Below are 26,423 nucleotides of genomic sequence, written 5' to 3' on the forward strand. Positions count from 1 at the left end.
CCATGTTAAAATCAAATGAAACACGGAAACAGAGAGGTGCTGTGTAAAATATTCCGTGTGAAGAAGTGTGGACACATGTTCAAGTTAAACCAGAGATAGGCCTAATTCTGTCTTTTCTTGGCAAATGCTTCCACAACATGTACAAGTGTGTGTGTTACTGACCAGCAATCAAACACACATTTGTAACAAGTCACAGGGCTGTCAGTAAAGACTCAGGCTCCACTCCAGTCGTAGAGTATTATGCTGTCACTTTTAGTGGTTTGCCCTGGATGTCGTGATCCCGGTCTTTAGAGTGCCAAAAGAGAACACTGTTTGTTTTGGGGGTTTTTTTATTTCCTTTTTTCTAACTTTCATTCTCACTCAATGTGGCATTTCCTTTTTTTCAAACTGCCACAGTCAGACTCAGTGTAGTGGCTCTTTGATTGCACCGATAAATGCAGGACGCATATTTTGGTAACATGTTTATCGTCATTTTTTCTCATGTCACCTTTTCTTTGTTTTTCGAAGAAATAATGGACTTCCCTTTGATATCTGTTTTCATACAAAAGTCCAGAGTCACCCTCTTTTTTTAATACTTTGCTCTCAAAGAGTCCGACTTTCTTATAAACCTTTAAAGTGGCCTTGAGCAATACTCATTCAGGCTTTCTGAGACATTGGCTGCTTTTTAACTTTTTAACTCCCTTTCAATCCAGTCCTTGTTGTTTTTTAGGTTTTGTTAAGCTACTCAACACTGACCTATGAATCATTCAAGCACAAAATAGCACCACCTAACTTAAGGGATGAACCAATGTTGTGACATGCTTCGATACAAATGGCCATCCTTATTTCCTGTTTTCCAGGCAAAAACAGATGAATGTTTCAAGGCTTTTGCACAGTACTGCAGATCACCCATTTATTTTGTGTAAATAGTTTGTGTCCAAACTTTAGATTGATATTGTACATATGTAAATGTTCACACCTCAGCAGGTGTTAGACAATAGTATGGAATAGTAACCAGACAGCGGCAGCACATGAACAGAGGAATCATGAGATTTCGCTTTCTCTTTAAGAAAAAAACCCCTGCATTTTACCTCTGCCTTTAGATAAACCCTCGTAGCTGGAATGTGATGTAAAATAAACATCAAGGACAAAAAGGTCTCTTTAAGCTGCTAAATATCCATGCTGATCCCTTTTGCATTCATTATGCAGTGAGCTGTGACCTAGATTTCGGGGCAAATTGTGCTGGTTCAAAAAAAAAGTTGCTGGGATATATTGTGGACACGTCTTATGCATGTTTAACTGCAGTGAATACAGCCTCCTTGTCGTTACCACAAGGTCAAAGGTCACACCGCCATCTCCCATTTGTCTTTCTCATCCTTCCTCCCTCAAACTTTCCCAGCCACTAAAGTCCTTATGACTTCCCTCTGTAGACTTACTCTGGCATCAAATTACCGTGAGCATGTTGTTGTTGTTAAGACTGTATGTCTTTTCTAAGATAAAGCAAATGGTTCCTTAATATTTAAAGTCAAATTCTGTAAAAACTGATTTCAAACACATTTAATTCATATTCCTAATATGTGACTGATTTCAGTTACTGGTGATAGGTGGTGACATTACAGACAAAATAAACTTGAATTATGGAAAAAAATAGCCGTACTTACTGTAAGGAACGCACTCGTACTGGACTTCCAGGTATTTGTATGTGCCTGGGCATGGATCAGGAAAGACATCAGGGCCAGCCACCACTGCACACTGGGTACGGTTGTTGCATCTAACAAAAAGAAGACAAGTGAAGAGTTAAATCTCCATCCATTTCCCAAAATGACCCTGCTGCTGAAACAAAGAGGACTGAGCATCACAAACCATCATGAAGGCAGGATTTATTGCTGGACTGTTGTATCAGAGTGCATCATTTTCAGTTAGAACTGAAGCACTCTACAACACAGTGCACGGATCGTGACATTGTGTGATAACTTTTTATATCCGTAGAGGCCTTGTAATGCTTTCAAATAGGGGAACAATCCTGGAGAGATGTGTAATTAGTCGGGGTTTGAGGAGAACTGTGATTACACAAGGACAAGCAATTTTTCATTTTTCTAAATGAAGAAGCTATACAACCCATAAAGTATGATCTGGATAATTAAACCTGTTTAAACTTAAGCCTAACGATTAAAGCACAAACAAACAGGATGAACGAAACAGTTCATTTCTACCTATAGCTCATTTAATGTTTGAGTGGGCAAAATGGTGCCAACACTACTCATCATACATTTGTCTATTGTTTCTCATGTTCTATTTGTTAGTCTTTGAAGAACAGAGAGCTTAGTAGACTATTTTTCAACTTGTGTGGATTGACTGACTGATAGAAAGAAAGAAAGCAAAAACATGTGGAAAACAGCAGTTTGATCGAACAGACAAAAAAAGGTGTCAAAATGTGATTTTTTTTCTCCTTTTTTACTTGTCAGCTGCTGAAAATATAAAGTAAACATTGATATTTAAAAAGAATCAATAAAATGAGGTAGCAAACTGAACATTGAGGATGTCCTCGCTTGACTCTCTCCTTTGCTCGGGCGCCCACAATTATATGCACTTATATATTTCTGTACATACACTCAAGAGTCATCTGTGCTAAAGGACCCTTTATGGTGTAAATGTGGCAGGCAATAAGTCCTCACTGGTACTTCTGGATCGAACATTACATTAATGGATTTGTTGAGTTCACTTGTACACGAGGTGGATACTGAAGAGCTGCAGCACAAGGACACTCCTGCTGCGTGTGTGAGCAGCAAGAACAATAACCTATGTCTTTAAGAGTATTTTGACCCAGACTCCAGATAATTAATTCTAATCATCAGGGGGGGTCCTCTCCTCTGACACACAAAATGTAAGTATTTTTCATTCTTATTAATATGAATTATGTAAGACAGCGCACTGTCTATTTGGCCTGTGAGCATATGTGTTTACATGCATGTACAGCAGGAGTGCAGCTATTGAAATGCATACAACAGATTTATTTGTGATTAATTAAACAATAAAGGGGATCTGTTGAGGGACATCTGTGTCTACATATAATGACTGATATAGGTAATAACATAAAATGCTACTTTACTCTAAGGTGTCACTTTATCTCAATGGTACTTTTCTGGTTTAAATTAATCTTTGAAATAACATGAATGAAGAATACCTTATGTACACGAATAGGGACAAAGAACACATGCAAAGATGAGGGCTATTCTGAGATGGCTGATGAGCTATCTTTTCTGCTCTGAACACTTCCTTTCAATTAGATAAACTACTCTGTCTTTCCCCTCTGCGAACACCTGTCAAACAGACAACATTAACAGCAAAAACAGTCAGATTCTCCCATTGAGATGTTTTTAATGAGCATTCTAAAGCTCCTTTTTAAAAGTATCACTCTACAATTTGCATAATGTATTATGCATGAGAGTTAATTTAATTGTTAGCTAAATACTCACACATAAAACACAGAGACGTACTGTAATGCTGGCTACACAAAACAATTTACTGTGACATTTATTGGTGCAGAAAGCCGACCAATTTGTCTGTGATCAAGTGAAGGGTTGTTGGGGTTTAAAAGGTTAAAAAGTGTATGTTTTGAAATGTCTGTCATATTCTAATAACAATGCATGCCCCTCCTGTCCTCCCTCTTTTTCTCGCCTCTGTGCTTTTTAATTTCTTGCCCCGGTGCCTTCATCATCGGTCACCTGTCACCATTGCAACTTGTGGACTGAGGGGGGCAAAGAACTGACACTGCCTCAACTTTGCTGACAACACCCACCAATGGACACGACGAGCTGGCAGACGGCAGTGAATCAGAGCACAAAACGTCATTTAACGGCTGCACAAATCTTCGAACTTCAAAACTGTCTGCTGCTTTTGATGTCATCACACCCAGAGACAAGTGAGCCGAGCTAACTGTTTCACTTATAATGGTGTGCTCAAAGTACTGCCACAGGCACAAGTGTAGTATTAATTATTTCCACATCCAGACTTTAAGCCTGAACACTGACAGTGCAAAGACCTCGGGGCTTTGTAAAACTGGTGTCTCATCACTAGAGAAGAAGGGAAAAAAAAAATCCATCTGATATACAAAAATCCAAGCAAACTGGGCAGCGAAACCACATGACATCATAACATTTATTCAAACTGAATTATTAATGATGGGTATACTTTAAATTTGGAATTTGTGTGGCTAACGCTAAGCAAACCTTGTTCCTGATCCCCATCCCCTTGCTAGTACTCACAATAGAAGTCTATAATACAGGATATTAACAAAGATATTCAAAGATTCTCAAGGACTTCTTAAAGACTTGTTTCATATTGTCTCTGAATATCGACATCACTCCAGCATCTCCAACAGGTCATGTTATGAGCTAAATCTGCCAACAGAAGTATTGTACCTCCAGTCTGCATTGAGCAGTTATGTGATTTATCAGTGTAGCTGGGTATGTAGCTCTGTTAGCTTTAAAATAGCTTCAACACTGGTAAAACCATGAAATGAGAGAAAGTATATTTGAGAGTAGACAGTGTTGTCTTTAACCTCTCTCCGTGCCCTTTTTCTTTGTGATATTCTGTCCTATTGGCTATCTTACGTTATCTACCATAAGAACCATTGTCACAGAGCGTGCTGCACATTTTAAAACAGATCCATCCAACTGCTGATTAACTTAGCTGCCACCTTTTAATATTAGATGATTCGCAGTTGTGGAAATTAGTTGGTACACCGCAGTTCCAAGGCGGAAATGCTAAATCATGTGGTAGAATTCTCATTTACAGGGAAAGGTTAGCTAAACGAAAAATAATCTCAGGTTTGAGCTTGCTGTGGGCAAATTGGGTAAATTTGTGCATATATTCTTGCTTCATGACACTGCAAAAACCGTTTCATGTCTGAGCCATAAAGAACTGAAGGTTATTGACTAAATAAAAGGTAGAGTGCAGAGATTTGACATAATCCCTTGTGCGCTGTATCTTTCCCCAATCACTCCTTCTCTATCTATTTTTGTATGCTTCTTTTTCTTCTCCCCACACTCTCTAAGCCAAGATAATAAACCCCTTTTGTTTGTTTTTTTAGCCTTTGTCTTTATCCTGCCCGCCTAGAAATCATTCCCCTCCGTTCCTCCTTCTTTGTCTCCAGTTCCAACTGTCATTTCTCTGTCTGTTTATCTGTCTTAAACCCACTTAGCAGCAGTTTCTGAAGTCACACCCAGATATATGTGATAGGCCTCTTATTGCCGCCTTCATTCTTTCTCTTTCTGTCCTCTCTCAGTTCTTAATACTTTTCTCATCCCAGCCTCCCTCAGGGCGTCATCTCCAGCCTCCCTCTGTTTCTCCCTCAATCCCTCCATCCTCAGTAAAGCCTGCGCTGACGTAACCACTCTGTCTGAGCCAGTAGCCTGAGCCAGAGCCAAAAAACACTCCTTCATGTCCCCAGTCCCTCCATCTCCTTCTCTTTTTTAAAAATTTTGCTCTTGTTTCCTTTCTGCCAACATGTTTATCGAGCAGCCACACAAAACATAAAAACATCAGCAAAAATTCACAGTTTGTGTGTGTTCTCTGCATTGTGGCCCTGTGATTTCTGTACAAGCAGAACATGCACACACACACACACACACACACACAGTCATACACAGGGGCGTTCGCCCAGGGTGCATAACAAGCCGGGACCACCACTGGTCATACACATCTACAACCTATTCTCCATAACACCAGAAATGGTTCTTTATTTTCTACTGTTTTTTTCTTGCTCTTTTTTTTAATTAGCTTGACCACATCAAAACAAAGCAGTGGCCTGGATACCGCTTTGCCCGCTGTTTTTGCTTCCTTGCAACACACACGCACGCACACGCACACGCACGCACACACACACACTTTACACAAACAAACCATTCACTAACAAAGCCGAGCTGTGGCAGGCATGGAAACAGAAAGCTCTGTTGCAGTGGGTGCTGCTGTTGTTATCGCCTCTGATGTTTTTCACTTTGTTCGGCAGAACTCCCTTCACTTCATCTCTGTCTCTCTGTCTCAATCCTTCATATAAATATAACTGACTGATTTGATCAGGCTGATGCAGGCGAAGGAAACATGTGTGGTAATGTTTATGTATATGAGGGAGTATGTGCATGTGTCTGCGAGCAGATGTAAAACAGAATAAATATTTGAGTGTGTGTGTTCAGTGCCCACGAAAGCCCACACGTGTGACTGTGCTCAAATGCAGATGTGTTCAAGATCTATAATTACAGAACAAGTGAGAGCTGGGAACTAATCCTTATGAGTTGAAAGAAGTATCTGAGAGTGACGAACAAAGCCTCAGCAAACTCCTCTACAATCAGTATTTGAATATAGTCAAATCATCCTGAGCCCATTGAGAGTCATCTTCAACAGTGTGTGAACACGCTTATTCAGCCAGCCTCAAAACTCCCCAGCACTCAGATGTTCTTTGTCCACACTCTGTTTGATGTGAGCTTTACTGATGTCTATATTAAGCAATTGGTCATAATGTTATGGCTGACTGGTGTATAAATACAAGCATTCCAGAACAAAACTGGACAATCATCAGCACTCTGCTCCATTTGTGCTGCCTTTAAATGGACAAGACAGGAACATGGTAATGTGAACTGATCTTGAAAACAAGGTCTGCACAACTATTTAGGTCTGAATGTCTAAAGCTTCAATTACCCACTGAGCCACAACATTAGAACCACCAGCTTGAAACTGCTTCAAGCAGCTTTGAACCGTTAGGCCATGGACACATGACTTCTGGGCAGGGCCAGAATGGGAGCAAAAGAAAAAAGAATTGACCAAAGAATTTGTTCCTTCACGCCCCACTATCTAAATCAAGAATTTTCCAGGGGTTTGGATTTTTCATGCAAGCACATTTTGACACAAAATGAACCACTGAAAATATGTTTTGGTTCTTCTCACTTGAAACCCTTGATTGCATTTATTAGAAGTATAACATCCGTGATCAACATGATATAGACAAGCCATGACGCTATTTTCAAGCAGACAACAGCTACAGCAGGTTAAAAATGGGGCCTGTTGTTTTAGCAGTTTTTGTTCAATCAAACCCAGAAAAAAGATCTGGGTATCTATTTTTTTTTTCTAAAAGCCTTCTTATCTTCTAATCTCTAACTGAGTATCTTGACTGATATTGCCAAAAGTCAATCCAGTCAAATAAGTCCCATCATCATCATCATCCTCAGCATTTCACTGATGCTTTGCCTGCTTGTTCTTTGTGTGCTGTTCTGACTGTTCTGATTCACAACACTTTTTTCTTAACAGCTATGGAAGCTTTTCAAGCATTCACATTTCATCTGCTTTAAGTTATTTTCTGGAGCGTCTGATGGATTGTCATCAGATACATGAAATAGTTCGGTCGACAAAAGCCAATCAAATTAAAACGCCCAACAAACCCCCCTGGGTGGGACCTCTGTGCATCGGGCTTGTCTCATCTTGAATGGATTTGATTCGGAGGAGTTTGTCAGAGACGTTTTGGCCACAGTTTTGTTTAAACAATAATCAAATTATGCTATGTGGAATGTTCCGATCTCAGTTGCATTATATACACATGCATAGACTTTAATCCCAACATTACATCAGATCAGAGCTGTTGCTGCATTTTGCTGCTCTATGACACACACCTTTGGCCAATCCAGTCAGCACCGTAGCTGAAGCAGATGGATGCAATGTGGGAAAGGGAAATGAGGGGAAAGTAAATAAAATATCCTTTGGACAAGTCAGGTCTAAAGTAATATTATAAGGAATATTGTCTTATTTAGAACAAGTTCAGTTTTTAGAGACAGGTTATCGTAGCCACTGATGACGTGTGATGATTAGTAAGCAACTGGAATCTGGTTCTTTGGTCTGGAAGTCTGCATTACCTTTGAAGAAAGACATTAATGAGCCTGGGGTGGAAGAAGGGATTGGCACAGGCAAAAAGTAAAGTACATTTGGTGCTTTAAAGTAAAAAAAAAAAGAAAAGAGGAATTTTGCAGAATTACTGGCAAACTGAGTGTGCTTATTGATCACTTAATTTGGATTTACAGTACTGTAGAAAAGCCACCCCTCATTTCTTTATATTTTGCCTGACAGGCATGAAATAGTAATTTTGAATCAACAAGGAGATTCCCAAAGAGCTATTAGCCGAATACTTTAGCATGGTCAGTTTTAGATAATGTCTAGATATTGCCTTGATTTATGCTCACCTGGAGCATTAACAAAAGCGCTAAAGTCCTGCAAAGCAACTGTAACCTAATTTCCACACTGGGTTTCTATATTGTTTGAACTCATCAAGTGGCCCAAATATACCCAATTCCTGGAAAAAGAGCAGCTATACAACAGCGTATAGCCGCACAAAATTACTCTCTCCATAGTTGGAATGTGATACATTCAGTTCAGTAACATTTAAAAAGACTGGAAGAGCTTAGTGATAATCTTATTTTACCCCATTTATGTGCACAGGGAGCACACAGGAAGTCCAGCAGTTTGGTTAGTAGAAATCTCAGACCACAGGAATGGATTTTTGCATACGGTGTGCTCTTGGCCATGGATGTGCATCAACACTTCTTGCAAAATAAAGAGTGATTTACGGGTGTCAAAAGTCTCAACTCCCTTTACTCGCTTTATCCGACCCCACTTTCCAAATGCTCAAAGAACACAAGTTCTAACTCCTGAACCCTTTTGTGACATGCTTCATCACTATATTTTTGAGCATCTTTTGGCATCTTTTCACATGCCAGCGGGAACATCGATGGCTCAGAATCCTGAGAAATCTCTTGGTTGAGCTTCCTTGGAGAGTTGTGCAATGTTCGAAACATGCAATATGGACTCAATGCGTGAATGTCACTGTCTTCTTCTCACTCTTTTCACCCACACTGTGAGGTAAGTTGCTGAAAACAGACTGGGAAGAGTATTTTCTGCTTTAGACGGCTGTGCAGGATCAGGAGTTATCTATGGAGTTATGCGTGGGGATGTTTCAAACAGGCTAAAGTGATCTGAAAGAAATTATCAAGCACATTAGCATATTTGCCTTACGACTATGTTTACCTTCTCTTTAATTAGAATACATTTGAAACAATGTGTGTATGTAGAATAGATTATTTGTCCACTGTTTGCTGCCATTTTGTTTTGTTGCAATTCGTTGTGGGATAAACTGCTTCATATGCTATTCAGTTAAACAGAATTACAGCTACATAATTCCACCATGGATTTATAGTGCGTGATAATCAAGAGGTTTCAATTAAAATAGAATGAATACAGTTTAGCTATGAGACAAAAATATTTCATATTTTAAAAATGAAATGGAAGAATGTGTATATTTATTAGCTTGTTACACATGAACCAAGAAATTCAACTGAAATCTTCAAACAGGGAGAAAAAAAATCACACTGTGAGAGTTAATCAGCTGGGAAAACAGAAAACAAAAGGCTTCATAAAAACAACAACAAGAGGATAACAAAAGGGGGAAAGATGGTTTCTCAGGGTTCTTCATGTCCTGCAGGAGCTCAGGAAACCCATTTGACAGCAGTCACAGCCCAGTTAGATCTTGCTGCAGGATAAAAAGCCCCTGCTCTCTCTCTGCCTCACACACCACACAAGATATTCCTCTGCTACTGGCCTCATTTCTGCTTTATTAGCCCCCCGATGTGGTTATACACACATATACAGTGGGGATGTTTGGAGAGGGACAATTGGAGTGATGGAAATGGATGGCGGACAGGGAGAAGAGGAAGGGCAGAAGCTGTGGAGGGGTGCAGATGAAGAGGGGATGTAGCGAGGAACTGAAGATTGATGCAGGGATTGTGGCTGACAGAAGGAAGGAACAGGGGGTGAAACTCAGGTGTTTGTGAAAGTCTGTGTAAATGTCTTCCGTGGTGTGTGCTGAAGCAGATGCATCACATCCTGCAGCAGAACCACCACACACCACACAGTGATGAAGAAGTGACAGATCTGTTTCACTGTTTGTCCTTCTCCCGCACACATACACACAAACACCACTCTGTCGAGGTCCCCAAACGTGTTCCTGTCAGCTCCTGAGAGGCCTGTCAGACAAGCTGCAGGTAAAATAGCAGGTAAAATAATGTATTTTCCCCTGCTGGAAAAAAAAACTTTGAAATGTATTACATTATTGATGTTTGGCTGGAAGATGCCACCCTCACATATTTTTCACACTGATGCACACTGTGCAACATGTATGCACATACACCGTGAATACTGCATGCTGCGTGTCCAGTGTGCAGCTCTGGGTCAAACTGCGCTCTGGCAAGCGCTTGTTTATTGTCAGTCTCATGTGGAATACAAAACGAACTGGATTCTGAAGCAAGCCAGTGATAGAAAATGTTGTGACAGAGAGATGATCTGAAACCACTCATGTCAAGTGAACACAAATGGCAAAATCTGGATTCTGGGCCCAATCCATCAGACTTTGGTCAGGTCAGTGAAGTCAATCACTGACACACTTCTGAGTATTAAGGTTTTTTCCAAAAATCGGGTACCATAGTAGAAAGCTTCTTCTCTGCACACATTATTTGCATGCAAATGGAAAACAGAGCGTACATCTCTGCACTCTGCATAATGCCTGCGATATTGTTAAGATAACATGTAACGACACAATCTGATTTCAGCACGGCTGCTGGAGATGTCATTCCACGCCGCTGAAATAACACATCAAATGGTGAGGGTTAGGGTAAAAACACAGGGCAGGATGTTATCCTCTCACAGTGCATATCCATAAATGACAAGTAAAACTAGAGAAACTCATACTATTAACGGGCAACATGGCTCGACGTGCAGTAACTACGCCTTTCCATCCGACCAGACTGCAAAGGCACATAAATAACACACACAATCACTTCTTCCCTCTATCTTCCTGGCAGGCTGACAACCAAGAACAGCTTTTGAGCTCCACCATCTCTTCTCTCCTCCCATCTCCTCCTCCAGTGGTAACCATGGCAACTTCCACGTCGTCCAATTCCAGGACACACTCGGGGAGTCTTCCTCCTTGTTCCACCTAGAAGCATTCCTTTGCTGATATCCCCACAGCGTTACTCTCTCCCTCACACCTGATTTCTCTATGTGCGGTAACACCTACGTCTTTCCCGTTTAAATCAAACAACCTGCTTGCACAAACTTCAAATGTGCCTGAAAACTAAAAGATATACGGCTTCACGTGCCACCGGGTTGTCCCTCGTGATTGGCGAGAAGCAGAGGAGCAAGTAAGACGGCATTAACATCAAGCGCTACATCGAGAGGCTGACTTGTAGGATTTAGTCAGCCTCACCTGATGAAGCACTAAGACTTCAGGATGTTGTGCATTTGCAGTGGAGAGTTGAGAGGGGTGGTCAGCTTGCGTCGTGGTTTGGATTTGCACTTCAGTGTCAGCGTCAAAGTATCAAGTCAGTCAGGTAGTCAATCACTGTCTACAAACCGGCATGTCTGAGGCACTGATTCACGCTCTTGTCTCTGGATGTGTCACACTTTGTGTGTGTTTGGGAGACAGAGAGAGCGTGTGGTGTCTGGGTCAGTCTCAAGCCTTTCTCAGGCAGCCGTGCAGCTTTGCTGCTCAGTGAAGCATGATAACTAAGGTTAGCAGAGCCGTGGTGACAGGGTCAGACTCTGACATGTGGAAATACAGAGGTTCTGAAGAAGCAGCGCGGTTGTCAGTCAGGGTGAATGTATGTTAGTTCATGAGTGGGTAGACGAAACAGAAGTATGAGAGGTAAAAATATTATTGATAAGATTACAGGGTAAATTCCCTCCTGTGATACACCTGAAGGAAATTGTGTGTATATAAGTTTTTAGTTTGCCAGAGTCTATGTTTAAGTTTATCCTTACTTCTATCTGTCTCTCTCTCTCTCTGTGTGTGTGTGTGTGTGTGTGTGTGGGCTCTAATTACTGCAGTGAACAAGGGTGACAGTTGGGCCCCCAGGGTGCCGCAGGGCATCTCCTGTAGTCGTGGTGACTATATGAGGGTGGCAGCACACGCGCATGCACTTGCATACACCATCACCCACACGCAAACACACTACGTGCACACACACACACACACACTAAGTAGGACATTTCTAGAAATGACCTCATTCAGTGGGAAGCAGGAAAGTTAACAGAGGCAAGATAGAGGAAGAGTGAAGAAGAAAGAAAAAGTCAGAGATAGCTACACTAACAAGATACACTTGTTAACATCCTGGTGGGTCCACCTCTGCAAGACATAACACACGTACGAAACACAGTCCAGAACTTCATTTTAGCGGATAATATTGTTTTTGTGCTTAAAGTCACTGGGATGAAATGATCATCAAAACTGTAAGATTAATGTAAGGTTTTAACATTTATTCATGTGTCATTATCTGCTCTGCCTCTCTCTTCTTCCTTTTTCATTACAGAGATGGATTAGACTCAAATGGAGACGGCAGGTGAAGTGCAGATATGCCTTAAAAACGGGGCTCGACTTTATGACATAGCTCACTAGTTACACAGTGCTAGACTGCAGCACACAGCTAACACTAGACTGCAATCTGTGATTCAAGTGGTTTTCTATAATTCAGAGAGTCAGAGGAAAGGAACTTCAGAGGTTGCTTTGCAGTCTCCCAAGCGAATGGTTCAAACACTGCTTGTGCATGCTAACTAACACATTCACACTCACAGTCACAATCATACAAGTGTGGATGTGTACATCAAAAAATGCACCTATATAGGTGTGTACCGTACATACACGCACAAATGCTGTCAAACACGAGCACACTAGCCTGGCGCTTTGACGGCTGATACTCAGTTCAAAAGAGGCAGGCTGTCAGAACAACTTCACCGAGCTTAGCAACTGTCAAAGTGTGTGTTTGTGTGTGGACAGAAGAGCGAGTGGGCATGCATGCCTTTTTGTGTATTCATGTCAATGCGGTCACAGGGTTACAGCATTTTCTGGTGTGTTTACAGCGATCATGCACCAACTGCAGGATCTTCGAGGCCACTGTGCGTTTCACTTAGAGACATGGGATGTCTCTCTTGCTATCAACTGGAGTGCATTTGGTCAATATATGGGCAAAATATAGAATACAAAGTGAAGTACAGGAAACATGCTGCAATCCATACGGCCATGCACTTAAGCCTCAACCCCACTTTTCCCCAGAGTTGGGGAGCGAAAAAAAGCGCCTGGAAATAACAGGAAAGGAGGTGAAAGCTAAACCAGATGGCGAGAGCGGAAGGAAAAGTGACAGTGAGGGTGAGAAATAGTGGAGTGAGAAGCAATTTGAGGAATGGGGATTGGAAAGAAGAAAACTGGGAATGAGAGTGGCAAAAAAATTTAGGCTTCAAGAGGGTGACAGGTAGGAGAATAACAAATAAAGCATGTTGCTGTTTAACACTTCGAAAAGCAAGAAAGAGAGGGAGAACCACGGATTAGGGGGTGAAAAACTCCCCAGCCGTGTTTTTCTTGTTGAAGCAGTTTCTCCTTGTGTTTCGGGACTGCTTTGAGAGGGATGGAAAGAGTCAGAGAAGAAGAGCAACAGAAAGAAAGATGGGAGAGGGAGAGAACGGAGGAAGAGGGCAAACAAGGTGACAAGGTGGCAGCGGCGGTGTAAAGGTGGCGGGGGACAGTCTGTTTGAAGTCCAGAAGTAATTTTCTGTCATGATAGTGGTGGCAGGGGTAACAAAACAAAGTGTGTTTGCCTGTGTGCCCTGTCTACACATTCTCTGGGCTGTCCATGCTTTCAGCCTCAAGTATTCATGTGTGTGGGATTAAGAGGGAGATTGGGAGAGAGAGTGAGCTGAAAGGTACTTGGTTCATGAGGCACTCAAGTATCAGTGAGGGGCAGGGAGTGCATTGAGAAGCATCTCTGTAGACGCCATAAAGTCATTTAATGTTAATAGATCACTATAGAGGTATTTCAACATTTTGGCTCGCAGCACTCTGCCTGTGCAGAAGTGAGCAGCTGCTTTGATACAGAGTCAATCTAATCATATACTGACTGTCATGTGAAAAAGAACACCCATTTTAATGTCTAAGCTTTAACATATCATAACATAATAATGATGATAATAATAATAAGAATCAGGTTTTAAAATCAGGTAAATGCAGCCTCAGATGAGCAACACGGCATATTACACCGTGTCAGTATCTGTTCAGAGAATATAAACCCAGCCGAGCTCTCAGATCGAAGGACTCAGGTCAGCTGCTACAGTCCAGAGTCCAGACTAAACACGGAGAAGCAGCATTTAGCTGTTATGCTGAAAACAAGCAGAACAAACTGCCAGTGGAGATTAAACTGTCACCAAATGTAGACATTTTTAAATCCAGGTTAAAAACATTTCTTTTCTCATGTGTCTATGCATGAAATCTGCACGGCATCTTTTAACTTTTCTAGACTGTTGCTTGTTTTTATTTATTTTAATTCATTTTAATTATTTTATTTCTTTCTATTTATATTCTTTTACATATTTTTTATGCTTTTTCTGCTCCCTGCTGTAATGCTTTTATTTGATGTAAAGCACTTTGAATTGTTTTGTACATGAAATGTGCTATACAAATAAATTTGACTTTGACTTTTGACTTTATCTATTTCACAAAAGCAGAAGAAGTTAATACACTCTTATAAACAGCAGCATGGTTTTCCTAATTAAATGTACTTGATTTAACTGATCATCAGCAAGTGTGAGCACCAGCATCAGTTTGCTGCTCTGGAAAATTCAAGTGTATGTTAAGGAGGAAAGACATCAGCAATGATCTTAGAGACTTAGATGTTGCTGCTGGGAGGGGTTATAAGACCATCTCCAAAGAATACAGAGTCCATCATTCAACAGTGAGAAAGATTATTCACAAGTGGAAAATATTCGCGAGAGGTGCCAATCTTCCAAGGAGTGGATGTCCCATCATGTTCACCCCAAGGTCAGAACGCGAAACCTCAGGGAAAGTGCAAAAAACACAACAGCTACATCTAAGACTAATTATTTTTGTCCCGGCATGGAAATCTGAAGAGGAATCCGATTCCCTAATTTTCTACCACTCAATTTTCCATTGGCTATTGCACCATGAGTTCCATCAGTAACTGCCATTACAAAAGCAAACATTGATGAAGTATGGCACATACAAACAACTCTTCTTAATTTTAGCAGCTAAACACTTAAAGATAACAAAGTCCAGAATTTATTCAGAACAATATGTTATCGAGGAATTATGACTTCTTGATGTGTTATTTATTGTCCAGTGTCCATAACATTCTATGATGTGTGTTTTAACAATTCGAGTCAGTTCAATACGTCACCCACAAGGGATCAGTGGCCTACCAGCCATCCATGGTCCAAGATGAGGGAAATGTAAGTATTTGAGGAAAAAACTGCCAGTCAAGTTTGGTCTGTAGTCTGAGTGCCTAGGCTATTTATTGTATGTGCTCTAGCACGTAATAACGTAGGGTTATCAATTACTACCAGTCTCAAAAGAGGCAGAACCTGAGGAAGAGATGGATGGAGTGGAGTCAAGTGGGCCACCCGGTGTCCTTAAATGATCCGCATGCATAGAGATGCAAATGGATGTAAAAAATAGCTGCTGTGTTATTTTGTCCAAATCATCTCACAGGCATTTCATTCGGACCTCAGTAAATTTTGACTGCTAGTGGCAACAGAAAGGGCATAACAGGTTTCCTTTAAGTCCTTTATGTGAAGATTGGATGATATTTTTCTAAGTCCTGATGTGCATGTAAAACCTTAGAATTAAAAGAGCGTGTACTCATGAGCATATGAGATGTAATTGGGGAGACATTATTATCAAAGATAAAACATTAAAAAAGGAAGTTGAGTAAGCAGCAAGACCTTGAAAACAATCTCAGTAGCCATTTTGAAATCATGGTGCTTAGGTTCAAAACCTGATAAAAACAAAGTGAGTCACTGAACTGAGGCCAGCATATCACTAAAACAGATTAGGCATAACTTTCATGGCCACGGCTTCATTTCCTCTTCAACCCAGTGTATCCCAATAGGGAGATAATCTGGGAAATGCAGCGGTATGAGGTCCTTTCTAGGTTGCCTGAGAAGCCTTGTGAGACCCTCTGGAGATATGAGGCTTTGATATCAGGACCAATTATGTGGTATGGGCACACACACAAACATACGCAGACACATGCACACTTTCACAAACGCACGTACTCTACACACACACACACACACACACACACCCACACACTCCTTGGCCTTGGAGTGTGGTAGAGAGGAAAACAAAGAGAATGTGATACAGAGGAAACACTGGGCAGGCAGAACATGTTCTGATTTTATCAACCAGCTGAGCTGAGCTTGAAAGCCAGAGACGATACAGACATAGAGGGAATGATAGATTGGAAACCATAAAGGCTGAAACAGACTGAAGAAGAGGGAGTGTGTGAGTACTGTGTGAGCATAAGTTGAATACACAAAAAGCCTTCTTCAGTGTTTGCAAAAGCCCCAATAAAGCCTTCGCTGTGCAAAAACAATTGCAAAAATGCATGCATTCGCCATGTGCACTAACACTGATGCTTGTGCTGCACCACATAAAGGCTCACCACACAGACTCTGTCAACACGCACACACAATCTCACCTAAAATATATGTGATAAACAGTTGTTTCTGGGCTGAGTCACCTCCATAGAGGATCCCTCAAGATTAAGTTTGGCCTCTGGCTCTGCTAATTGGAGCTTAAAGTCTGGTGGAGCCCCTGGGCAGTGTATGCTTTGTGTGGAGTATGCCGTTGGTGTGCATGTGTGTGGGAGCGTGCGCGCGTGTCAGCGTATAAATTATGGATGGAAGCGGCTGGAGGAGAATGGCCACACAAGCTGCGGCAGACAGAGCGTTCAGAGAGACCGAGCCGGGGCCAAAGCAACCGCAATCATAACTCCACCACATGTCAGAGACAGGTGGTTTGATAGAGAAACAGAGGACGGAGCAGAAGACAGAAAGATGACAGCAATATTAAACACAGAAGAAAGACGAGAGAGGAAATAATGGGACAGCAGGAAGAGGCTCTCAAAGTCAGAGGAACACATGATCTGAAAAATCCTGATACTAATGGTGACATGAATGAATTATTCATATTCAGACTTTCTAATTTAAGATAGCCTTGCTTCATCACTGCTATCTTTGTCCTGTTAATATTTTCCAGTTACATATGACCAACATACCTGTCCTAAAAGTTAGCACTGTACCCTGTGGAGAGCACAGTGGCAAAAAAGACAACTTCCAGCACAGTTAACCAAACACCAAAAGACCAATTCCAGTTCCACACTTCAGGCTACTTCCAGAAGTACAAATGCTGTAAAAGTAAGCAAGCTTTTAGTGCTTAAAGCAATATTAAAAGATACTCAAGTGTAGCTGAAAGAGTGCACCTGCCTGTTAATAAAAATACAAACTCAATTACAGAGAGAAGATGCAGAGTTTTGCCAGAATCAGACAGGTTTATTATATCTGGTGCCTCAACAAATAAGTGCAATGAAAAAAACATTTCTGCCTATTTTGTGAACAGTGAGCAAATATAATTATATCAATGCACTTTAAATGTTGCCTCCAACATCCTAAACAAAGCTCTGGTTTCATTCTTTTGTCACTTTATTCATATCTGCATCTTCAAACATAAATATTCCTAAAGACTTGTTATACAAAAATTAGCTGCCTCAATTTTGTGTTGAACAGGGAGGTTTAATGGTGTTCTTACCCTTTCTTTTATTCTATGTTTTCAACACAATAGCTTTTCTACGTTCACAAGAGGTTCATGCCAAATTTATAAGAACAAAATCAGGAGCATATGTCTGTAGGAGACACCTTTAATACTTTGGCTGCAAAAATATCAGTTTTCAAGGTATTTAATTGCAAAATATCTTGTATTTTTCATTAGTTACGCACCAGATGGGGTTCTTTATATAGTTTAATCTAATTTGATAATTAAATTACATGAAGCTGAAACTGAAATTTTCAAGTTTTAATCTCAACTTTTAATTTGATGTATTTTTCTGTTCATTGCTTTCTTTTTTTATGGAAACATTTCATATTAACCATCTTGAAAGGGAAAAAAAAAAACATTTCCAGTCATATCTGTCTTACTTTACGCGACATACTTTTCGGGGTAAGTATGTTTTTTCCTACTCTTGTAAGGTGTCATTTACTGCACAAAACTGCAAAAGATAATTTACCGGTGGCAAACATAAGATCACCATCATGACCATTTCCTGTTTCATTTACACATGCCACAATTAAACTGTGCGCATTGTTGTGTTTACCCCCCACACTCATTTTATAATCCTCCTTCCAAACACGGACAGGAATCAGACCATTGCTGGCTACTAAAACTGTGACATCGAACCCGTATTCATCAAGCCATATTTGTAATTTTTAATAGCAAGAAACACCAGAGGCGTAAAACAGACATCTGCGATTGTAAAAGCAATTAAAAATCAAAACTGAGCATTTAGTCATTGACAAACTGATAATGAACTGTGAAGCATTCATCGCCCTCGGTCATTGTGCTCCCCAACAGCACTGTCAGGAAAGGAGGCAGTCACGCTGGAGAGGCGTGCGGGTAGGTGTTACCTGACTCACTTTCATCCTGCAGCTTTATGGTATGGTGCCATAGTACATGTACAGGAACTGTGAGGGGCAGAACTGCAAGGTGTGGGGCCTGGATTCTCTAGATTTCCTATCATTTTTGTCCTCCATTCCTTCACACGAAGTTTGGCAGGGGTTGTGTTTAAGCTTTTTTTTCCCTGTGATCTTCTTAAAAGCAGGTTTTCATGTTGGTAATTCAGAGCTTGACACATGACCAGGGTGACCTATAAACTCAGACAAAGACACATACACACAAAGACTGACCTGAGTGACATGATCTTGTAGGCATCCGGCAGGTAGCACCGTGTGTTCTCCATCTGGGCCGGGTCCGAGTCGCAGATCTTGTCATCAGTGCGGCCGTAGTTGGCGCTCTCAATCATGATGACATCTGTGCCTGGGCAGCGTAGTTCGATGGGGTAGGACTCACAGGACAGCTCCCTGCGCACAACTGCCATGGGGATAGGGGCACGGCCATACACTGGACACACAAATACACACATTAGCATCACAAGATGCTACTTGCTCTAATGGCAGTTGTTTATTTTTGCTTATGAACCACACAAAAAAACCCAGACCTGTTGGTAGGACTGCTTTGGATCTCTGCACAGTAAAGGCTTAAACTGCACAAGAATAAAATGTCTTCAGCCAAAACTCTATTTGTACTCCTGTCTTAGAGACTTGATTATCCCAAATACATGAAAACAACAGCATCAGTGTAGATTTTTCACGAGGGCATGCCCACTGTCGCAAGTGAACTGAATAGGTAATTACTGCTTTGTAATTAGCTGTTTTGGACATCTTTGCAGATAGTGGATAATTGCCTGGGCATTTTAACAGACACTTAGAGCTGCAGAGATTACTCAAAGATGGCAATGCGCAATTATTCCCAGAAGTTGTGAGCTTGATGCATGCATCCACTCCAGTCAAATAGGAAACATGTCATTAATTCCATTGTCAATGCGGCTACTGAACTCGTGGATATTTTTGTTTCTGTGCCATCCACTCAACTGTGGAAAAAGGCTCCCACAGAAAACAGAGCTATGATACAGAGCTGCTGTAAAAGTGTTGTGTGATGTCGGTGGTGTGGGGCTGGATATTCCCAGGGATTTTGGTTGTTGTGGTGTAGCTTGGATGTTGTTATTCTTTGTTGTTGAGAGCAGCAGTCCCTGGGAGGATCAACCAACATCCCCTGATAGATAGGTTATTAGCTGAGGTGTTCACATGAGGTTTTTTTCTTTTTTCCATCACCTAAACCCTTCTTTGATATTAAAGTAGACTGTATTATTTCTAACGTTATACAAGATATTGTGTGTCAACAGCTACCTCCTCCTGAGTAAACTCATCTGACAATATGTGCCATATCCAGAGCAATACACATATTATGAATTTTGACTACTGAATAAATACAATGTATTAAATCTGGACCAAACTGGTGTCAAGTCCAAGTTTTGAAACAGCTTGCTCCTCCGTTTTAAGACCTTTTAACCAGTCAGAACCTTTTAAATGAGTTCCTGAAAGCATATTCACATGTACGTGTATGAACATGCGCAACAATCGACAGACACAGACCTACAACATCCCCAAAAAGCGAGTCGTACTACCACCTTCCTCGTTCTCCCTGTGACGGTAACCATAGAAACCCTTTCCTGCCTCCCTTGGCTCTTTCATTCGTTAGGGGAGCGTCATGGTGACACATATGCAGCAAAGAATCTGAATGAGCTCAATGACACTCTGCCCGGGCTCAACTTAATACTGCCCTTCACCACATCTTGCACACACACAGAGGCACACGTGCATACAAATGCTCAGTGTGATGGAATTTCGAGGAAGAAATTCACAGCCATTGTTGCCTATATCTGTGCGGTGCTGGTACCTGAGGGCATAACACTGATAATGGCAGGCCATAGCTTAGAGATAGGACTGATATATAAGTGACATTTGCTGAAAATGTCCTCTTTGATGAACAGACACTTGCACACACACGTAGGTAGATCGCCATAGGCCATGATTAGACCTTAAGCACACATTCAGATTGGGTGTGTGTCTCAGGAGTTGGTGAAGAATTGAGGGGCATCTTTTGGTTTCTGTGTGAGTAAGCTTTGCTACTTAGGGCACTGAGGCCACAATCTGTTAACTAAAGTGTTAGTTTGCTAGTTTTCAAAGGCTGCATCACAACAGCCTTTGTGAGGATGAATATATATGAAAGAAAGAGTTAAGTGAAGCATGCAGAGATCATTGCAAAGTATTTTGAGGAAGCTGTCTAGACTAGATTTGGATAAGATGTCTTATAGTGTTGCCCACCGGGCATAAAGCAGGCATAATAACACACAAGCACAAAAAACATTTGTGCTCTAAATTTCAAGGAGGGGTGCTTCTGTATTCCATAATAACATTTTTTATTGATTTTTATGACCTTTATTTAGGTCAATAGGAAACGTGATACTGAGATTAAAAAAAGAAAAATCTTTTAGAACAGCATCTTAGCAAAGCTCGCAGAAGCACAGTTAACAGATTATAACCACATGTGAATGTGCATGTGAAAAAGAATATTTGGACAACAGGACATAATAAACTATCATCTGGTCCTCATCAACTCAGAAAATTAGGTAAACAGATACACATAGATACATAGATACACATATTCCATTAGATCCAGGACTCTGACTTTTGGGCAATGTAACAAACTTGAAATTACAGTTCCAAGAAATTTATTGACATAACTTTTACTGTTTCCAGAAAATGCATCGCATTAACCTGGAAGTCAGATTCCACCCTCTCTATATCGAAATGGATATCAGAAATGATTACTTGTTTACCTTTAAAGAAAATCACGTAAGTCATGAGAAATAAACAAGACACCTTTTTAAAGGTCTGGTAACCTTTTTTTGAGTATATTGAAACATTACCTTACCCCAACAGCTGTGGACTCCATGTTAGCCTTGAACGAGTTCAGTTATAATTTGTTAAAAACATCCAGGTACATTGTTTAAGATGTCTTTGACACATCTGTCGCAATGTAATAATTGCCTTTCTTTTTTAATTATGATTATTTCTATGTATTTTCTTTATTTTCTTAAATACTAACATTATAATTATTATCACTTGTTTGTTTGTTTTTATTATTTATACTACTTTATCTGTGAGAATGAGTACAGTGCATAATTGAAAACGTCAAAATAAAGTATTAAAAAAAGATAATTTTGTTAATATAACTTCAGATGAACAATGACACATGACTTATTAGGCCGTGTCATTGTAATCAAACTGTCGAAGCAGTATGTGTAAAACTAAGCACAGTCCATGACTGAATAGCTTGTTGCTTTTAGCAGTAATAACTGAAATGCACAATAACTCAATTGAGGTAACTGTTTTCTGTATAATGTTACCAGTCTCATCATTGTGGAGGAATTTTTTCTCTCTTTTTTACAATGAAGCTTCAGTTTGTTGATGCTTGCAGGCATTTAGTTTATTCACATCTCTCTTAAAGTCCTGCCACAGCTTTCTAATCAGGTTGAGGTCTGGACTTTGACTGGGTCATTCCATTAACTTGATTATTTTCTTTTTTCAGCTATTTTGTTGTTGCTGCTGTGCTTAGGATCATTGTCCTGATGCATGACCTAATTTTAACCAAGCTTTAGCCGCCAGACAGATGACCTCACATTTGACTCCAGAATACTTTGTTATACAGAGGTTTTCATTGTCGACTTCAAGGTGCCCAGGTTCTTTGACTGCAAAATAAGACCAAATATCACCCCTTCCACCAATGTGTCTTTTTCTAACTGTACTGTCATAAACTTTAAAACTTAACATGCTAACTGAGGCCCGTAGAGTCTGAGATGTAGCACTTTTTTAAGCAGCTTCTCTGAACATTGTACAGTCTCACCTTTGGGGGAACTTGCTGGAAGGACAACTCCTGTTGCGATTGACAACTGTTTGGAATTTTTCTGAGAAAACGTTTTCTGTTCTAAGATCATTGCTGATGTCTTTCTTTTTTAAAAGGTTTTGCGGGTTTTACTTGACAGTGGTTAGACTGGAAAGGCAGCAGGGAGAATGGGGGAAGACATGCAGCAAAGAGCCTCAGGTGAGGACTCGAACGAGGAGGAAATACAGCTTCTCCCAACCAGCTGAGCTATACAGCGCCCTGCTGATGTCTTTCCTCCTTGGCATTGCATTAACACACACTTTAGTGCACCAGATCAGCAAACTGGTAAAAGTTCTGCTTTGATACAGGTGCTCACACCTGCTGATGATCAATTAATCAAGTGCATTTAATTAGCAGCACCTGGCTTCTACTTACCCTGTTAATTTCTTTGGAAGCAGTGAGGGTCTTTTTGCTTTCACACAGTTTCTGTCATGTTCCTTGATTGTTTTTGTGTTTTTGTGTTTTAGTTTTTTATTCTGGTTTCCTAGTTTCTAGTTTGTTTAGTTTCTTATGAGTTTAACTTGTCATTTCCTGTTTCACTCAATTCCCTGTCAGTCTCCAAGTCCACCCCATCTCCCGTGCTAATTCTCCTCAGGTGTTTCAGATCAGTAATCATCCTCTCCTCAGTATTTAGTCTCCTGTTTTGTTCTCAGTGTTTGCAAGATCCTCGCCATCACCCCCGTAGTCTACACTTTGTCTGTTTCTCGAGTCGCTAGTTTTTCCGTGTTTTCAAGTATTTCTTCCGAGTCTTGCATAGTTTGTTTCGTTAGTTTTCTCTAGTGCATTTCTTTTTTTTTTGTTTCTATTTTTTCTTCCAGCATTGCTGTGATTTTTATTTCTTGCAATAAAATCTTTAAGTTACTCCTGGCTCCTGTCTGTGTCTGCATCTGGGTCCTGCTCCTTCGCCCCCCTCGAAACCTCAATTTAGCTTCTTTTTTAGTTTTTTTAGTTCTTTTCAAAATTAATAACATGCCGCAACTAACATGCCGCATTTATCTGTGGTTGCATTTACCAAATCTTGAAATGGGATAGATAATTTCTTTTATTATTACATAAAACCTATGCATTGACGGAAGGTGAAATTCCTTTTTCACATGACTGTACATATAACAAATAAAGCTACATCTGGTGACTGGCAGGTTCAAACTCTTTTGAGCTCAAGAGAAGTTTCAAGCTGGAATGAGTCAGATTCTGGGTTGAAAAACAAACCAAAGTCACCAGGCAGGAGGTCTTACAGAATATCTGAGCTGAGTTTACTTAGTTGAGACATGGATTGCTCCATGACAGCTCATGTTGTGTACAAGCCTCGCCACTTGAGAATATTCTTGAATAATGGTTCTTTTCTTTTACTTTTTTTTTTTATTAATGGTGCAGCTTAATCTCTCATTGCTTTATGTCAAATTCCATGATTGAACCATCCAAATGTGAGAACTAAATGGCATTTTACATCTTTTTTTACATGGAGCAAATCAGCAAAACTTCCCTAATATTGTCCAGTGGACATCTTTGTTCAGCACACTGTGCTGCACTTGTGTGTTAAACTTTAAGTTAGTCATGCTGAAGGTGTGCCAGAGTGGGATGTCAGTTACATTTATGGGTCTAGAATCATATCGCAACCATATGGCCAATATAGAAGTAATATTTCTTGAAAACTATTTTCAAATCATAAAATAAATCATAAAATCATCATTTTTGATTATAAAGTGGCAAGGTGAAGTCAATTAAAAAACATTGCCACCATAAGCAGATCTAAATGTCATGACTGGCACATAATCCTGTCTCATCTGTCACCTTTAAGCTCATCTTCTACATCAGCTGCCTCGCTTATAGCAACGCAGTGTTTAACCTGACTAAAAATAATTCTCTCCACGTATATTTCCCTTTCCTGCAAATGAGAATGTTCAGTCACGCCGCACCTTTCGATGCAGACACACAGCACAAACACATGCACTCAGCCACATACAGTATGTTCCCATGTTTAGCTCCCTGCCTTTGCCCACATCTAATATTGTTGAGCTGTAAGTGCATGTTAATGCATCTGTCATTAGTTGTGTAAGTGGTGACAGAAACTTGGCAGCTGCTGATAGTACAGACAATCTTATTCAGACACTCTCATTGCCTCAGGGGGCTGAAACAAAAGGATATTGATTTCTACATTTGGGCCAAGAACAAGAGAGTGGCGAAAGAAGTGGATAGATAGAAAGACGGAGAATGAGAGGGTGAGAGGAGAAAGGAGAGAGAGATTTAAAAGGTGATATCTCACTTGAACTGCCAAAGCATTTGGCCAGTGCTGGAGTCTGAAATATATGTCCTCTGAGTAAAAGAAATAACTACACATTTTTAAGAGCAAAAGATATTTCAAAGGTTATTTTATTTTTTTTTGTCAATAAATTCTATGACAAGAGATGAAAATCAAAACAAGGCATCATACAATACCAGCAGAAAGTTTTGGGGCAGCTGCTTGTTAAAATGAAAACTTTCGTTCCATCAAGATATCCTGAACATTCAAGATTGCTCAGAACTGCTTTGCCCAGTCACAGAAAGATATCAGCACATAACTGTGCTACCACCACCGTGTTTGAGTGTAGGGCTGCTAATAATAATGCGATGTTCAGTGACTGGTTCCCTAAAAACATGTCAGCACATGTCAATGTGAATAGTTTGGTCTTCTTCCTCAAATATTCAGGAAGTCTGTTGGTGCTTAACATTTCCTCCATTTTATCTCTGGATGGGAGCAAATGTTGCTCTAAAAGATGTATATACCCTTCAGCAGTGATGGTGTCTTTCCAGATGTGCAGGTTGCTAGTTCAATAGTAATGCACCCATACCATTAGAGATTTAGGCTTTTGAATCTAGAAATGACAGCAACCAGGAGGGTATCTAACTTTTCATATTCAATATGTTTTCAGTGTTCCATTGTGAATAAAGTATTCCTCATGGGATTTCTAAATTATTGTTATTATTTACAGATTACGCAGGATCCCAAATTTTTTAGAAGTTGGGCTGTTGAAAAATGGGAGCGACTGAGCTTTTTGCAACTTCCAATGCCTCAGAAATGCTCTCGTGTACTTCTCCAGATCTATGCCTCGACACAGTCCTGTCTCACGGGTCTCTAGACAATTCTCTTTACACCAGATTTGGTTTAGTTTTCTCTCTGACACACACTATAATTTGCGACACCTTATGTCGATATTTGCATCTTCTTAATTATGTCTAATGAGTTGAGCTATGCACAGGTGGACTTCAGTGAAACTGTAGAGGCATCACATGTGTCAAAGATCAAAGCAGGATGCAGCAACGCTCAGTTGGAACTGTTATGACAGAAAGTCTCTACTCATATGTTCATGGCACATTGACGTTTTTCCTTGATAAATGAACAAAACCATTGTTTCTTTGTCACTGTGGAGCATCATGTGTAGATTCAGGAGAATACATTTAATTCATGCTAAGATTAATCTCAAATATAAACGTGTCAAAAAGAAACTGAAACCATTTAGTATGCACTGTGAAAACTGTCCATACAGCCAATATAGATTTTATAAATAACTGTCCACCAAATAAATACTTGTTGGGCAGACCAAAGCTGACATGTCATGATGCTTATCAGGGACAATCTTCTTTTTGGATGTTTGTGACAACTTCCAGACTGAATATTATCATGTATGCATGATTTCTCAGTTTTTAATGAAATCATGCTATTGGTCACCCTCTATACTTGTCTGATGCTTTAACAAATATTCAACCAATGATGAATATGATGAACTTGTGCAAATTGTGTCTTATTGACTTTTTTTATTGATATTCTTTTTTTTAGCAGCAGCACTTCTCTTTATGAAAATATTGTGAAATTTTTTCCCACGTTTTTTTATTTTATTTAATGCAATTGTACCTACTTTCAAGGCCCAACACGCTCAACAAGTCCACTCTAGTAAAATCTGCTTGTACCAGATAA

At 40.2% G+C, this 26,423-nt stretch overlaps 1 protein-coding gene across 1 annotated transcript in view; it reads right to left on the bottom strand.

Moving 5' to 3' along the window:
- The window catches only part of adgrl3.1 (adhesion G protein-coupled receptor L3.1), a 135,033-nt gene that overhangs the window by 74,322 nt on the left and 34,288 nt on the right, over positions 1-26,423 (bottom strand). Inside the window, exons 4-5 of the mRNA XM_072383332.1 lie at positions 18,814-19,027; positions 1,641-1,750 (exon numbers count right to left, since the gene is read on the bottom strand). Coding sequence (XP_072239433.1) covers positions 1,641-1,750; positions 18,814-19,027 — 324 coding nt within the window. The remainder of the gene's footprint in view (positions 1-1,640; positions 1,751-18,813; positions 19,028-26,423) is intronic.

Source organism: Leuresthes tenuis, unplaced genomic scaffold (assembly GCF_036924035.1).
Source record: "Leuresthes tenuis unplaced genomic scaffold, fLeuTen1.0.hap1 SCAF_4, whole genome shotgun sequence".
Taxonomy (NCBI): Eukaryota; Metazoa; Chordata; class Actinopteri; order Atheriniformes; family Atherinopsidae; genus Leuresthes; species Leuresthes tenuis.